Source organism: Anomalospiza imberbis, chromosome 22, assembly GCF_031753505.1.
Source record: "Anomalospiza imberbis isolate Cuckoo-Finch-1a 21T00152 chromosome 22, ASM3175350v1, whole genome shotgun sequence".
NCBI classification, from domain to species: domain Eukaryota; kingdom Metazoa; phylum Chordata; class Aves; order Passeriformes; family Viduidae; genus Anomalospiza; species Anomalospiza imberbis.
In genome coordinates, this window is record NC_089702.1 from 7,090,214 (window position 1) to 7,106,981 (window position 16,768).

Genomic DNA, 16,768 nt, shown 5'->3' on the forward strand with positions numbered 1-16,768 from the left:
GCATAGCCCCCACCCCCGGGACCCCCGGGACACCCTGGGACCCCCGGGCCTGGGTTTTGGGGGTCTCCAGGGGTCTCTGAGCATATCAAACCTGGGGTTTGGGGAGGTCACGGGGGGCTCCCCTGCCGTGCCCAGCCTGGTGGGGGAAACGGGACCCAGAGATGCTGGGAAGAGGGAGGGGTTCGTACTGGGAATGGTTCATACTGGGAATGGTTCATAATGGGAGTGGTTTGCACTGGGAATGGTTTGTACTGGGAATGGTTCGTACTGGAAATGGTTTGTAGTGGGAATGGTTTGCACTGGGAATGGTTTGCACTGGGAATGGTTTGCAGTGGGAATGGTTTGCAGTGGGAATGGTTTGTACTGGGAATGGTTCGTAGTGGGAATGGTTTGCATTGGGAATGGTTTGCATTGGGAATGGTTTGCACTGGGAATGGTTTGCACTGGGAATGGTTTGCACTGGGAATGGTTCGTAGTGGGAATGGTTTGCACTGGGAATGGTTTGCACTGGGAATGGTTTGCACTGGGAATGGTTTGTACTGGGAATGGTTCGTAGTGGGAATAGTTTGCATTGGGAATGGTTTGCACTGGGAATGGTTTACACTGGGAATGGTTCGTACTGGGAATGGTTCGTACTGGGAATGGTTCGTACTGGGGAGGTGCCCCCCAGCCCCCAGCCAGAGCAGCAAAGCTGGAGCGAGGCCCAGCGGTCCTGGGAGAGTTTTTGCTGGGGTTTTTGGCAAAAAAGGAAAGGGTTTTCTGCCAAAAAGAGCCTTTACTTCTGAAATAAATCCCAATTTAAAAAATTCAAATCTGCCTTTAAATCGGCCCCCACCCCAGCTAGAGCAGGGATGGGAAATATCAGCTGGATTCGAGGAATGTGGGGAAAGTGCCTTGAGCCTCCCCTGCTGCCCCTCCTGCCCAGGCACCCGAGAGGCTCTGGGGGTCACACCGGGGTCCCCAAATCTGTTCCTCTGGGATGGGGCTGCCCAGCATGGCCTTGGGCACACCCTTGAGCAGCGGGACAGGGACACGCTCCTGATCCTTCCTCCCCCTGCTGCCTCTACGAGCACCTGGAGGCCGAGGAGGCTTTTCCCGGGATTCCTGGAGGCTCCGGGATCACACGAACATCCCCCGGGCTGGGGTCCTCCGCCAAGAGCTGCCCCATGACCCCGGAGCTGCTCCCGGGGTTCTTCCCTCGGACGGGTCCCGGGCATGGGCGCGGGATCCGGGCCGTGCACAGACACGTCCCCCCATGCAAATCAGAGCTAATTAAGGGAAGGAGGAAGAGGCCTGAGGAAGGCAGCAGCTCTTGGAGCCCGGGCAGCCCCACCCCGGCAGCCGAAGGAGAGGCACCTGCCCTGGCCCCGCGGGGGGACTGCGGGCGGTTCCTCTCCTGGTTGAGGCTTCCACCACCCCATTCTGATCCCATTCCTATCCCAATCCCGTCCTATCCCACCCTACCACATTCCATTTTATCCCACTCTATCCTGTCCCACCCTTTCCCATCCCATTTCAATCCTATTCTATCCCAATCCCATCCCATCCTATCCTACCCTATCCTATCCCACACTTTCCCATCCTATCCAATCCCACTCTATCCCAAACCCATCCCATCCCCATTTTATCCCACCCTATTCTATCCCATCCCACCCTTTTCCATCCCATTCCCAATCCCAATCCCAGCCCTCCCCTCCCCATCCCATTTCAGACCCAGCAATGATAGGATATGATATAATATATATTTAAAATTTTTATATTTAACATATTATGCCTTTAATTTTAATATTTAAAATACGATATAGCTATATAATTACATATATAATATTAGGTATCACATAATTGCAACACATAATATAAGCGTTTCTTGGCCCATCAAATTTTCTACAAATCCTTTTCCCACATCCCTGAGGTGTCCCTGGGGTGTCCCTGAGCCCGCTGGTCCCTCACCCCGCTCCAGGCACGGAGAATCCCGTCCCTCCCGGTGCCCCCCGCTGCCCATCCCGGGCTCGGGAGCTCTCGGGAAGCCCGGCCGTTCCCAGAGGCTGCTCCGCCTGCCCGGCTCTGGATCGCTCGGAGCAGCCGCTCCTGCCCCGCCGCCTCTGCCTTATCAACCTCTTATCGCTCGTTTCACTCCGCGCTTGGACAATCATTAATGAACCTCGGGTCCCTGCCGAGCTCCCCGCGGCTTTGGGGCAGCTCTGGCCTCACCACCCTCCTGGGCAGGAAGCTCTTCCCGATATCCCAAATCCTAAAGTGGATTTGCAGATCCATCTGACCCTGCTCCTCATCCTTCACCCCCCTCAAAAGCAGAATGAAGTGAAATCGGAGTTAAATCGCGATATTTTCATTCCATCCCCTATTTTGCCTCTGTTTCCTGGAAATCAGCGGCCAGGTCTTGTCCCTCGGCGTGGCCGAAATTCCAGGAGGAACCTGGGAATGCTCTCGGTGTCCCCCAGGAGGGTTTGGCTGGCGGGTGGGGGTGCAGGAAATCTTCCATATTTATCATCTCCCCGGTTCACCAGGACACGGCCACAAATCAGCCCCGAAAATCCAATCCTGGGGAAAAGGGTTGGGAATTTACAACGCTCCGAACACCGCGGGTTTATCCTTTAATGCTGCTGCTTTATGTATTTCTCTCCCTCCAACCCTATTTATTTCCTGTTTATTGGCCCAGCCTCCCCTAATTTATGTTTTCATTACTTTGATTAACGCTCCTGCTCCCCTGACATCGTTATTCCGGCGCAGTTTCCCCGAGTGTCTTCCCGAAACCCTCGGTGTTAAATAATCCTCGGATTTAGCCGGGATGATTTGTAATTTAATAAGCGGCTCCACCGCCGCGTTTTATCTCCTAATTGGGCCGGAATTAGCAGCAATTCCGGAATTAACACAAATTATGGGATACCCCTTGTTGTTACGCCGGGTTTTATTGGGTTGGAACAACAGCTTTAGGAATTATCTGAGCCACATTCCCCAATTCTGGCTGTGATTCATTTCTGGATCGTCCATGGGTGATAGCTCAGGCAGGAATTGCTGCCGTGGAGGGGATGCTGCTCCTAAGGAAGGAAGGAAGGAAGGAAGGAGAGTTTTGGTCTCCCAGGTGGTTTAAATTCATTCCCTCATTATCATTTGGGGAACGTGATGTGTCTTGTTCTCCCGGTCTTTCCGTGCAAGCTCAGCTTCTTCCTGAAACAATTCCCAGATTTGCGTCTCCGAGGAGCTGCAGACGCCTCAGATCTGAGTCCAGCAAGAGCTGAGAGTCCACAAAATCATGGAAAAGTGGAATTGTTCAGGTTGGAAAAGCCCGCTAAGGTCACTGAGTCCCACCAGTAACCCAGAGAGAGGAGAAAGAAAAACAATGTTTCTCCCAAAGATGGGATTTGTTTTTTCCCAAAGATGAGATTTGTTTCTCCTAAAGAGGGATTTGCTTTTCCCAAAGATGGGATTTGTATATTTTTCCCAAAGATGGGATTTGTTTCTTTTTCCCAAAGGTGGGATTTGTTTCTCCTAAAGATGGATTTGTTTTTTCCCAAAGAAAAATCTCTGGGAATTGCTTTTCCCAAAGATGAGGTTTGTTTATTTTTCCCAAAGGTGGGATTTGTTTTTTCCCAAAGGTGGGATTTGTTTCTCCCAAAGATGGCATTTGTTTTTTCCCAAAGATGGGATTTGCTTTTCCCAAAAATGGGATTTTTTTTCCCAAGGATGGGATTTGTGACCATTCCTGCCACCAGGATGAGCTGGGACCTCCTCTTTTCCTCAGCTTTTCCTTCTTCCTTTCCCCTTTGGGTCTTTGACATTTCTGGGGTTTCAATCCCAGTTCTTCCCATGGCTGAAATGTTCCTTTAAAAGGGAGAAAACAAAAAAGCCTCAAGGACAAACCCTCAGGATAAAACTCCAGGCTGTTCCCAACTCTCGGGAAACAAACAGGGCTGTCCCCATCCCGGATGATTTTCCTCCTTTTGTTCCCAGATCCAGCCCCCAGGAGGGAGGAGGAGGAGGGAGGAGGAGGAAGGATCCCTCATCCGGTAAATCCGGCTGTTTCCCAGCTGTTCCCGAGGCTCTGGGGCAGGAGCAATAACCGGGAAAACGACTCCGCTCTGGGCAACCTGGCCACCAGGTGCTGGGGAACGGGGCCAAGGTCCACAGCTCTGGAAAATCCAGGTGTCACCTGGAGCTGCTGCCTGAGGTGGGCAGTGCCGAGGGGCCGAGGGGCCAGGAAGCCAATTTTGGGTCAAAAAGTGAAAAACCAGGGTGGGAACTGGGGGTGGAGGAGCAGGAACATCGCTGTTCCCACCTGGAGTGGTTCCTCTTCCTCCTCTCCCTGTCCTCAATTCCATCCCATCCACCTCTGGAAAATCCAGGTGTCACCTGGAGCTGCTGCCTGAGGTGGGCAGTGCAGGGGGCCTGGGAAGCAAATTTTGGGTCCCACCTCAGCAGGAGTGGTTCCTCCTCCTCCTCCTCCTCCTCCTCCTGCTCATTTCTGTCCCTTCCATCTTCTCCTGACAGATGTTCCCTGGGAGCAGAGCCGCCCACGGCCCACTGGGGCGAGGATTTGGGGTGGAATTCCATCCCCGTGAAGATCTGGGGCAGCATTCCATCCCAGTGAGGATCGGGGGTGGAATTCCATCCCCTTGAGGATGGTGAAGGCCTGGGATGAGGATGAGGATGGTGAGGGCCTGGGGCGAGGATTTGGGGTGGAATTCCATCCCCGTGAGGATTTGGGGTAGCATTCCATCCCAGTGAGGATTGGGGGTGGAATTCCATCCCCTTGAGGATGGTGAAGGCCTGGGATGAGGATGAGGATGGTGAGGGCCTGGGGCGAGGATCTGGGGTGGAATTCCATCCCTATGAGGATGGTGAGGGCTGGAATGGAATTCCCAGAGCAGCCCTGGCTGCCACATCCTGGAAGTAGCCACCCCCCAAACCCCTCCATTGATTTTATTTCCTTAAAATCCTTCTGGGTGAATTTCTGCTAATCTTGCTTAAATTTGAGCTTTGATTAAAAAAAAAAAAAAAAAACAAAAAACCAACCAAAAACCAAAACCCAAACTGAACCAAAATCACAAAAAAAACCCCAACCAAAAAATCAAAAAAAAAAAAAGAAAAAAACCAAAACCAAAACCAAAACAAACAAGCAAAAAAGAGAAAAACAAAAAAATCCACCCTAAAATAAACCCCAAAAAATCCCAAGAAAGACCAAAAAATAAAAAGCCCCAAAGCCCCCAAAAATAACAAAAACCCCCAAAATCTCAAAAAAGAACAAAAACCCCTCCAAAACCCCAAAAAAAAAAAACTAAAAAGAACAAAAAAGACCCCCCCCCAAAAAAAAACCCCAAGAGCTGATTTCACCTGGTGCCTGCTCGTTCTGCTCCAGGAGCCGAATTCCTGCAGCAACAACAGGAAATGTGTTTTTTAAAAATTATTTTATGGGGATTTTGCCGCTCTCGAGGTTTTTACGCTCAAAATCCCACGGCGGCCACGACTGCCCCCGGCAAGGTGGGAGCTGCGAGTCCTTGGGCAAGGACAGCCGGGCTTTTTGGGGTTTCACGGGGTTTATGGGGTTTCACGGGATTTTTGGAATTTCTCCAGGTTTTAGGGATTTTGGGATTTCACCGGGTTTTTGGGATGTTGCTGGGTTTTTGGGATTTCACCGGGTCAAATTAGGGGGGAATTTTGGGTCAAATTAGGGGGCAAATTTTGCGTCAAATTGGGGAGGAATTTTGGGTCAAATTGGGGGGAATTTTGGGTGAAATTGGGGAGGAATTTTGGGTCAAATTAGGGGGCAAATTTTGCGTCAAACTGGGGAGGAATTTTGGGTCAAAGTGGGGGGAATTTTGGGTGAAATTGGGGAGGAATTTTGGGTCAAATTAGGGGGCAAATTTTGCGTCAAACTGGGGAGGAATTTTGGGTCAAATTGGGGGGAATTTTGGGTGAAATTGGGGAGGAATTTTGGGTCAAATTGGGGGGGAATTTTGGGTGAAATTGGGGGGAATTTTGGGTCAAATTGGGGGGAATTTTGGGTGAAATTGGGGAGGAATTTTGGGTCAAATTGGGGGGAATTTTGGGTGAAATTGGGGAGGAATTTTGGGTCAAAGTGGGGGGAATTTTGGGTGAAATTGGGGAGGAAATTTTGGGTCAAATTGGGGGGAATTTTGGGTGAAATTGGGGAGGAATTTTGGGTCAAATTGGGGGGAATTTTGGGTGAAATTGGGGAGGAATTTTGGGTGAAATTGGGGAGGAATTTTGGGTCAAAGTGGGGGAAATTTTGCGTCAAATTGGGGGGAATTTTGGGTGAAATTGGGGAGGAATTTTGGGTGAAATTGGGGGGAATTTTGGGTGAAATTGGGGAGGAATTTTGGGTCAAATTGGGGGGAATTTTGGGTGAAATTGGGGAGGAATTTTGGGTGAAATTGGGGAGGAATTTTGGGTCAAATTGGGGGGAATTTTGGGTGAAATTGGGGAGGAATTTTGGGTCAAATTGGGGGGAATTTTGGGTCCCTCAGCAGGGTGGGGGCTATGGGCTGGGCTGCAGGAACAGGAACGTTGTCCCATTCCAAGGACGGGGACAATTCCACCGTCCCAAGCCCAGTCCAACCCCTCCAAAACCCGAATTCCACGGGGGGACACCGAGGGATGGACGAAGAGGGGGGAAGGGAGACGGACGAGGAGGAGGAGGAGGATGAAGAGCGAGGAATGTGCCTCGGGGAAGGGAAGGAGGCTGCTGCCATCTAGAGCAGCCCAGCCGAGCTTCCCCGTTCCCAAAAATCCTCTGGGAAGAGGCTGAAGCCGGGAAATTTCGGGAAAAGCCGAACTGCCAGGCTCGGGGAGTGCCTCAGTCCCCGCGGCGCTCGCAGGACAGTTAATTCATGGTGAGAAATATTAATGAATAATGAGAAATAGGTGGAAAAATCCCATTCTCACCCCAATCCTCGCTGGAAATTTCTGTCCCCGCCGATGAAGCAGAGCCGGGCCCGGCCAAGGGCTCAGAAAGGGGAAGAACGTTTCAAAAAATGAAATAAATGTTAAAAAGGAAGGCAGAAAAGGGAACGGGAAAGCCCCAGAAAGTCTTTGAGGATTTTGATGAGGTGTCCCCAGACCGCAACCCCACAGGATGGGCCGGGGGGAAGCGAAAGCCACCCGGACATGTCCCCAAGGCCACGGTGTCACCCGTGTCCCCCCCCGAGCCCCGTGTCCCGCGGGATCGCGGTGTCCCCACATCCCCCGGTGTTTTCCTCGTCCCCCCGGTGTTTTCCGTGCCCCCCCCCCGGTGTCCCCCGGTGTTTTCCGTGCCCCCCTCCGGTGTCCCCCCCGTGTCCCCCGGTGTTTTCCGTGTCCCCCAGTGTTGTCCGTGTCCCCCGTGTCCCCCCGGTGTTTTCCTTGTCCCCCCCGTGTCCCCCCCGTGTCCCCCGGTGTTTTCCGTGTCCCCCAGTGTTGTCCGTGTCCCCCGTGTCCCCCGGTGTTTTCCGTGTCCCCCAGTGTTGTCCGTGTCCCCCGTGTCCCCCCGGTGTTTTCCTTGTCCCCCCCGTGTCCCCCCGTGTCCCCCGGTGTTTTCCGTGTCCCCCCGTGTTTTCCTTGTCCCCCCCGTGTCCCCCCGGTGTTTTCCGTGTCCCCCGTGTCCTCCCTGTGTCCCTCCAGTTTTTCCCGTGTCCCCTCCGTGTCCCCCCCGTATCCCCCCGGTGTTTTCCGTGTCCCCCCGTGTCCCCGGTGTTCTCCGTGTCCCCCCATGTCCCACCGTGTCCCCCCATGTCCCACCGTGTCCCCCGGTGTTTTCCGTGTCCCCCCCGTGCCCCTCCGGTGTTTTCCGTGTCCCCCCGTGTCCCCCGTGTCCCCCCGGTGTTTTCCGTGTCCCCCCGTGTCCTCGGTGTTTTCCGTGTCCCCTCGCGGTGTCCCCCCGGTGTTTTCCGTGTCCCCCCGGTGTTTTCCGTGTCCCCCCGTGTCCCCCCGTGTCCCCCCGTGTCCCTCCGGTGTTTTCCGTGTCCCCCCCGCGGTGTCCCCCCGGTGTTTTCCGTGTCCCCCCGTGTCCCCCCGTGTCCCCGGTGTTTTCCGTGTCCCCCCGTGTCCCCCCGTGTCCCCGGTGTTTTCCGTGTCTCCCCCGCGGTGTCCCCCCGGTGTTTTCCGTGCCCTCTCCTCGGTCCTCCCGCCCGCCAGGGGGCGCGCCGGGGCGGGGCGGGGCTGGGGGCGTGTCCCGGTTTATGTGGGCGTGTCCGGTCTGGGTCCCGGTCCCGGTGGGCGTGTCCCCGTGTCTGTGGGCGTGTCCAGGTCCCGGTGGACGGGGGCGTGTCCCGGTGCCGTGTCCCTGTCCCGTGTCCCTGTCCCGTGTCCCTGTCCCGAGACTGTCCCTGTCTCAAGGCGTGTCCCGTTCCCGGAGTGTGTCCCGTTCCCGGGGCGTGTCCCGGTGCCGTGTCCCGGGGAGTGTCCCTGTCCCGGGGCGTGTCCCGTTCCCGTGTCCCGGGGAGCGCCCGTTCCCGGTGCCGTGTCGCGGTGCCGTGTCCCGTTCCCGAGGCGTGTCCCGGAGCCGTCGCCGTCGCCGGGCCGTGTCGCGGTGCCGCGTCCCGTTCCCGTTGCCGTTCCCGAGGCGTGTCCCGGTGCCGTCGCCGTCGCCGGGGCGTGTCCCGGTGCCGTGGGCGGGCCGCGCCGAGGCCGCCATGGCGCTGAGCGGGGCCCTGGCGCTCCGTGTCGCCTACGCGTCCTTCGGCGCCCTGAGCGGCCTCTCGGCCTTCTGCGCCTGGAGCGCCGTGCCCGCGCTGCGCCAGCCCGGCACGGCTGCGGCCGGCGGGCTCTCGGGTACGGCACCGGGGGCGAGCGGGCACCGGGCCCGGGGCGGGAGGGCTGAGGGGCATCGGGGCAGGGCCTGAGAGAGCGGGGCAGGGCGGCGATGGGGCCGAGGAGCGCGTTCCTCAGCCATGAGGGGAGTGAGGGGAGTGAGGAGCCCCTTCCTCAGCCATGAGGGGAATGGGGGGAGTGGGGAGCCCCTTCCTCAGCCATGAGGGGAGTGAGGGGAGTGAGGAGCCCCTTCCCCATGGCTGAGGGGAGTGAGGGGAGTGAGGAGCCCCTTCCCCATGGCTGAGGGGAGTGAGGGGAGTGAGGAGCCCCTTCCCCATGGCTGAGGGGAGTGAGGGGAGTGAGGAGCCCCTTCCTCAGCCATGAGGGGAGTGAGGAGCCCCTTCCTCAGCCATGAGGGGAGTGAGGAGCCCCTTCCCCATGGCTGAGGGGAGTGAGGAGCCCCTTCCTCAGCCGTGAGGGGAGTGGGGAGCCCCTTCCTCAGCCATGAGGGGATGAGGAGCCCCTTCCTCAGCCATGAGGGGAGTGAGGAGCCCCTTCCTCAGCCATGAGGGGAGTGAGGAGCCCCTTCCTCAGCCATGAGGGGAGTGAGGAGCCCCTTCCTCAGCTGTGAGGGGAGTGGGGAGCCCCTTCCTCAGCCCTGAGGGGAGTGGGGAACCCCTTCCTCAGCCATGAGGGGAGTGAGGGGAGTGGGGAGCCCCTTCCTCAGCCATGAGGGGAGTGAGGAGCCCCTTCCCCATGGCTGAGGGGAGTGAGGGGAGTGGGGAGCCCCTTCCCCATGGCTGAGGGGAGTGAGGGGAGTGAGGAGCCCCTTCCTCAGCCATGAGGGGTGAGAGGGGAGTGGGGAGCCCCTTCCTCAGCCATGAGGGGAGTGGGGAGCCCCTTCCCCATGGTGAGGGGAGTGAGGGGATGAGGAGCCCCTTCCCCATGGCTGAGGGGAGTGGGGAGCCCCTTCCTCAGCCATGAGGGGAGTGGGGAGCCCCTTCCCCATGGCTGAGGGGAGTGGGGAGCCCCTTCCTCAGCCCTGAGGGGAGTGGGGAGCCCCTTCCCCATGGCTGAGGGGAGTGAGGAGCCCCTTCCCCATGGCTGAGGGGAGTGAGGAGCCCCTTCCTCAGCCCTGAGGGGGCTGTGAGGGCTGAGGGGGAGTGAGGGCAATGGTGGGGCAAAGGAGCCCCTTCCTTGGGGCTGAGGTTTTCAGGGAAGCAAAGAAATCCTCCTGATTTCCCCAAATGCTGGAAGCAGACCCTCTGGAAGAGGGGTTTGGCCCGCAGGGGTAAAACTGCACCTGATATGCCCAGAAATCCGGGAGATTTGGGGGTTTGTGGCTCTGGGTTGGAGCAGGGCAGATTCCTGCAGCTCCAGGGCTTCCCTGGCTGAATTCCTGGAGGAACAATAGAAAGGTAAAATTTAGAAAGGATCCAGGGGTGAGGTGCAGGGCTGGGCTTTTCTCTGCTTCCTCTCCCTCAAAAAAAAAAAAAAAAGAAAAAAGAGAAAAAAAAAAGAGAAGAAAAAGAAAAAAGCTTTTAATTCCAGCTGGAGCTGGGATTCAGCAGAGAATTCCCACATTTTGCTTTGCTGGGTGGCACAAAACTGGGAGGATCTTGGGCCAGAAATGCAGGAGAAAGAGCAAATGAAGGTATTTTCTGCTGTGCTTGTGTTCAGGGAGGAATTTTGACAGCGGAATTTGGATCCTCTTTAAAGTGTCCTGATTAAGCCAAGCTCCGCCTGTTGGTCCATGCTGATCTCGATTTTAATGCCTCTGCTGTGCCTTTGGATCTGTGTTTGAGGATGTTTATCCACAGGCTTCCAGGCTGGAAGAAATCCTCCTGGTTCTGAGGAATCTCCACCTTTGTCTCTGCAATCAGCTTGTTGATATTTTCCCCTTGTCTCCCAGAGAACCTTTCCTGCTTGGGAATCAGCCCTAAATTTCACTCCTTCCCTGCTATTTACAGTCAAAACTTCATTTGATCCAAGTCTGAAGTTCCATGGAGGGGAAACAAGGCTGGGGCTGGAGTTGATGGAATTAAACCCCTTACGTCCCAGGGGTTTAATTCCATTTCCACCCAGTCACAGTGGCTTTGGAGGCTCTTGGAGAATTTTAAAAACACCTGAGAAATGGAAGGAGTGGGAGCTGAACACGAGATCTGGTACAACACCAGAATATTCCAAAGATTCCTCTCCTTCCAGAGCTGTTTTCCTAAAATATCTCAGCATGGATCCCCAGCAGTTTTGGCAGGAGAACCCTCCCCATTTTTGACCTATTCCAAACCCAGCTGAGGCTCCCGGGTTCCCCCAGGAGAGGCAAAGTTTGGCAAACATGGAAATGGCAAAATTTCACTTGGCAAAGCTCCAGTTCCTGTTGGAGTGGGGATTTCAGCTCTTTCCAGCTGATGCTGCAGCTGGAGTGGATAAAAGGGGATTGTTTAGCTGGAAAAGGACTGAAGGCTTTGTAAACACACAGAAAAAAAAAAAAGTCTTGGAATTGCTCGCCATTTTCAGGGAGTTTTTAATGTTACTTTTCATTTTTTCCCTCATTTTCTTTACCATCACCCCACGTTTGGAGCTGGAATCGGGATGCTCCTTGCAGAAATGCTTGAGTCGGGGGCTCCTTGTGGAATAAATCTGATTTTTTTTGTGTTTGTTTGTTTGGGGATTTTTGTTTTGGCTTCTGCTGCAGATTTGTTGTTTTTCCTGGGATTTCCATGTGGGACACATGGAACATTCCCAAAAAAAACTTTCCCTGGGGTTGAAGGATCCCTCCAGGAGGAGCAGGAGGCTGACAAAACCTTGTGTTTGTCCCAGTTTTTGTTTGGATCTTTGCAGAGAGGGAAAGCTCGTTTCCCTTGAGCTCAAACAGCCCAAATATTATCCGAATATTTGGGTCTGATGGGGGAGAATCATTCCTCAGCTTCCAGTCCTGCTTTGAACTTCTGGGATTTATTTCAGATCCTTCCAAGGGTGCTGGGAGGCTTTTGTGTTTTTGTATCCTGGGATAATTTGGGTTGGATTCCCTGTTGGAAATCCTTGGGTTGTGTCTGATGGAGCAGCTCCTGCCCCAGGGCTGCTGCAGCCCTCAGGTTTGGGGTAAATCCAGAGGGATTTGTGTTTTTATGGAGGGGTTTGGGTGTTGTTGGAACCCAGGGTGGGTCTGGAGCTGTCTGGGCTCTGCAGCCCTCAGGTTTGGGGTAAATCCAGAGGGATTTGTGTTTTTATGGAGGGGTTTGGGTGTTGTTGGAACCCAGGGTGGGTCTGGAGCTGTCTGGGCTCTGCAGCCCTCGGGTTTGGGGTAAATCCAGAGGGATTTGTGTTTTTATGGAGGGGTTTGGGTGTTGTTGGAACCCAGGGTGGGACTGGAGCTGTCTGGGCTCTGCTGCCCTCAGGTTTGGGGTAAATCCAGAGGGATTTGTGTTTTTATGGAGGGGTTTGGGTGTTGTTGGAACCCAGGGTGGGTCTGGAGCTGTGTGGCCTCTGCAGCCCTCAGGTTTGGGGTAAATCCAGAGGGATTTGTGTTTTTATGGAGGGGTTTGGGTGTTGTTGGAACCCAGGGTGGGTCTGGAGCTGTCTGGGCTCTGTTCCCCTCGGGTTTGGGGTAAATCCAGAGGGATTCCTGCACTCAGTCACCCCAAGCTTTCAATAAGTCACAACTTGTATTTCATTTCCCTGTAAAAACTGTTTCAAACCCTGAGTTTTTCAGGTGATGTTTTGGCCCAGAGCTGCCTCTGGAGAGCTGGGCCAGGGCTTGGATCAGGGTTTAGATCAAGGCTTGGATCAGGGCTTGGATCAGGGTTTGGATCAGAATTGGATTAGGGCTTGGATCAAGGCTTGGATTTGGGTTTGGATCAAGGCTTGGATCAGAATTGGATTGGATTTGGGTCAGGGCTTGTATCAGGTTTTGGGTCAGGGTTTGCATCAGAATTGGATCAAGGTTTGGATCAGGTTTTGGGGATCAGGGTTTGGGTCAGGGTTTGGATCACGTTTGGATTGGAATTGGGTCAGGGCTTGGATTGGAATTGGGTCAGGGCTTGGATCAGAATTGGATCAAGGTTTGGGTCAGAGTTTGGATCACGTTTGGATTGGAATTGGGTCAGGGCTTGGATCATGTTTGGATTAAAATTGAATTGGGTTTTGGGCCAGGGTTGGGATCAGGGTTTGGATCAGATTTGGATCAGGGCTTGGATCGGGGTTTGGATTGGAATTGGATCAGGTTTGGGTCAGGATTTGGGTCAGGGCTCGGACTGGAGGACTCGAGGGACTCTGGTGCTGCTCTCCCCACGCAGAGCTCGTGGCAGCAGCAGCAATTTTGGGATGGGAACGGCAAACCTTGACTCAGCATTCAGGGCAGTTCTGCTGAGTCATCGGGCAGGCTCAGCAGGGAGCAGCTTTTTGCTGACTCCAAACCCCAAGTTCCCCATTTCTGTCCGAAATGTGGGTTGGAACCCGGGGCAGCAGGAAGTGGGGGAGGTGGATTTTGGGGAAGTTGAGGGCTCAGCTCTGTCACCAGACCCTGGGACAGCGTTTGGGGTGCGATGACTCTGCAGTTGTGGCCACGGGATCTGCCCCGCTCCCAAATCCTGGGGATCCCCAGCACGGGGGGATTGGTCATGGGGTGTCCCGTGGGGGTCCCGGGGTGGGAATCCAGCCTGTCCTGAGCAGGGAATGTGGGCAGGGGGGCAGCAGGTCCTGGCAGCTGCAGGGATGGGTGTGGTAGGAGGGGCTGAGGGGCCGTTCTGATGTCCCTGCTGTCACCTGGGCAGGTGTCCTGCTGTTCCCTGCTGTTCCCAGGTGTTGTGGGGGGGTTGAGCTGTGTTTTATCTGTCCATGGGTGTTGATCTGATGTCCCTGCTGTCACCTGGGCAGGTGTCCTGCTGGTCCCTGCTGTTCCCAGGTGTTGTGGGGGGGTTAAGCTGTGTTTTACCTCTCCACGGGTGCTGTTCTGACATCCCTGCTGTCACCTGGGCAGGTGTCCTGCTGGTCCCAGGTGTTCCCTACTGTTCCCTACTGTTCCCAGGTGTTGTGGGGGGGGTTGAGCTGTGTTTTATCTGTCCATGGGTGCTGATCTGATGTCCCTGCTGTCACCTGGGCAGGTGTCCTGCTGTTCCCTGCTGTTCCCAGGTATTCTGGGGGGGTTAAGCTGTGTTTTACCTCTCCACGGGTGCTGTTCTGACATCCCTGCTGTCACCTGGGCAGGTGTCCTGCTGGTCTCAGGTGTTCCCAGGTGTTCCCAGGTGTTGTGGGGGGGTTAAGCTGTGTTTTACCTCTCCACGGGTGCTGTTCTGACATCCCTGCTGTCACCTGGGCAGGTGTCCTGCTGGTCCCGGGTGTTCCCAGGTGTTCCCAGGTGTTGTGGGGCGGTTGAGCTGTGTTTTACCTGTCCATGGGTGCTGATCTGATGTCCCTGCTGTCACCTGCACAGGTGTGCTGGCGCTCTGGGCCCTAATCACGCATGTGATGTACCTGCAGGATTACTGGAGGACCTGGTTAAAAGGGCTGAGGTTCTTCCTCTCCGTTGGGATCCTCTTCTCTGCCCTCTCCGGGCTGGGCTTCTGTGCCTTCCTGGCCCTGGCCATCACCCAGCACCAGTGTGAGTACTGGGAGGGACTGGGAATACTGGGGGAGGCCTGGGGACAGAGCAGGGCTGGGGATGCTCCTGCCACCTTCTCTTTTGGGGACAGCCTGCAGGGTTGTCACAGCATTTCCCTGCCCTGCTGTGACATCCAAAAAACCTGGAATTGCCTCATTTCCATGACAAAGCCCCCCCCAAAAAACCTGGGAATTGCCTCATTTCCATGACAAAGCCCCCCCAAAAAACCTGGGAATTGCCTCATTTCCATGACAAAGCCCCCCCAAAAAACCTGGGAATTGCCTCATTTCCATGACAAAGCCCCCCCCCCAAAAAAAAAAACCCTGGGAATTACCTAATTTTCATGACAATGAGCACATCCATTCCTCCTGGAGCAGCTCCAGGCCTGGAATCCCCACAAATCCAGGAGTCCCCACAAATCCTGGAATCTCCATAATCCTGGAATCCCCACAGTCCAGGAATCCCCATGATCCAGGAATCCCCACAATCCAGAGATTCCCCCAAATCCTGGAATCCCCACAAATCCAGGATTCCCCCCAACCCAGGAATCCCCACAAATCCCATCCCTGAACCAGGCGAGTTCGGGGTGGGGGTGGCAGGGCCGGGGGAATCATCCCATTCCAGTGGAATTCCAGGGAATACAGAGCTCCGAGGGGCTGGAATTCCCACTGAATCCCTATTTTCACCCCCCCGACAGCCCTGACTGACCCCAAGAGTTACTACCTGTCGTGCGTGTGGAGCTTCATGGCGCTGAAGTGGGCGCTGCTGCTGAGCCTCTACTCGCACCGGTACCGGGCCGAGTTCGCCGACATCAGCATCCTCAGCGACTTCTGAGCCTCCCGGGAAAGGTGTGAGAGGCGTGGACACGGAGCAGGGAGCCCCTCCCGGCCCCGGGGCTCTGTCTGTCTGTCTGTCTGTCGTTCGGCACAGAGGGGCTTTTCCTGCTGGCTTTTCCTGGCTCATCGCTGCTCTGCTCGCTCTGGGAGGAGGGAGGGAGGGGAAGGACTCCTGGAGTGCTCCAGGGGGTGGCAGTCCCCCACCTTTGTCACTGCCCTGCTCCCGTGTCACCTCTCTGCTCCTTTGTCCCCTCTCTGCTCCGCTGAGCTGAGCTCCCAGCCGGGTTCTGCCTCTTCAGGGCTTTGGGGTTTGGGAGCAGCAGAGGAGCACAGCTCATCCCAAAGCTCACAGGGCTGGGAATGCTGCTCCTAGCAGAGCACAGCTCATCCAAAAGCTCCCAGGGCTGGGAATGCTGCCCCTGGCAGAGCACAGCTCATCCCAAAGCTCCCAGGGCTGGGAATGTTGCCCCTGGCAGAGCACAGCTCATCCCAAAGCTCCCAGGGCTGGGAATGCTGCCCCTGGCAGAGCACAGCTCATCCCAAAGCTCCCAGGGCTGGGAATGCTGCCCCTGGCAGAGCACAGCTCATCCCAAAGCTCATCCCAAAGCTCCCAGGGCTGGGAATGCTGCCCCTGGCAGAGCACAGCTCATCCCAAAGCTCCCAGGGCTGGGAATGCTGCCCCTGGCAGAGCACAGCTCATCCCAAAGCTCCCAGGGCTGGGAATGCTGCCCCTGGCAGAGCACAGCTCATGCCAAAGCTCATCCCAAAGCTCCCAGGGCTGGGAATGCTGCCCCTGGCAGAGCACAGCTCATCCCAAAGCTCATCCCAAAGCTCCCAGGGCTGGGAATGCTGCCCCTGGCAGAGCACAGCTCATCCCAAAGCTCCCAGGGCTGGGAATGCTGCTCCTGGCAGAGCACAGCTCATCACAAAGCTCATCCCAAAGCTCCCAGGGCTGGGAATGCTGCTCCTGGGTGCTCCCCAGGCTGGTTTTAAAAAGGAATGGGATCCCGTGTTTAACCACAAATGCCGTATTTAACGCTTGAAGTTGCAGCAGCAGGTGTGTGGGGAAAAGGTGTTAGGGGGAAAGGGGTGCAGGGCCTCTCCCCTGAGCCTCAGGGAGAGGATTCCTGGGGAAAAAATAAGGAAAAAATGGTTTTGTGGAAACAGGAGGAGAGGAGAAGGGGCTGCTCAGGTGACCCCATGGATTGAGGAGCACTTTGGGGTGAGGCTGTGACCTGCTGGAGTCCCTAAACCCAGCCCATGGGCCATGTTCTAGCCCTGGTGTTCCCACCTCAGCTTTTTAAAGGATCCTGTGTGTAAATATTCCCTCTATTTTTACATGGATTCCTCCTGGTTTGCACCTCGGGGGTGCCGGGGTCGGTGCCACCCTTGCTGTCACCCTGTGCCACCACAAATACAGCCCTCCCTCACCAGCCTGGCTGCACTGGAATTCCCTGGGATCCTGGGAAGGGGAAGCTGGGAAGGACGGGTGGCAATGGCACCTTTTGGGGTGATGGGGAGTGTTTAACTCCTCACTTCCTCCTCCACAGGGAGTCTGAGGTGGATTTTC

General features: G+C 55.6%; 2 protein-coding genes across 2 annotated transcripts in view; both read left to right on the forward strand.

Moving 5' to 3' along the window:
- PDE1B (phosphodiesterase 1B) overlaps positions 1–16,768 on the forward strand; it is a 214,943-nt gene that overhangs the window by 83,879 nt on the left and 114,296 nt on the right. The gene's annotated exons all lie outside the window — the stretch shown is intronic.
- On the forward strand, positions 8,570–16,631 carry SLC48A1 (solute carrier family 48 member 1). The gene is made up of 3 exons (XM_068212479.1): positions 8,570–8,784; positions 14,195–14,362; positions 15,060–16,631. The coding sequence occupies exons 1-3, from the start codon at positions 8,646–8,648 to the stop codon at positions 15,194–15,196; spliced, it is 444 nt and encodes a 147-aa protein (XP_068068580.1). The 5' UTR covers positions 8,570–8,645; the 3' UTR covers positions 15,197–16,631.

Bases quoted from the DNA above. Each gene is read 5' to 3' on its own strand.
- SLC48A1 (XM_068212479.1), top strand. From the start codon at position 8,646: ATGGCGCTGAGCGGGGCCCTGGCGCTCCGTGTCGCCTACGCGTCCTTC. The intron at 8,785-14,194 runs GTACGGCACCGG...TCACCTGCACAG, and splicing joins TGCGGCCGGCGGGCTCTCGG to GTGTGCTGGCGCTCTGGGCC. The intron at 14,363-15,059 runs GTGAGTACTGGG...CCCCCCCGACAG, and splicing joins GGCCATCACCCAGCACCAGT to CCCTGACTGACCCCAAGAGT.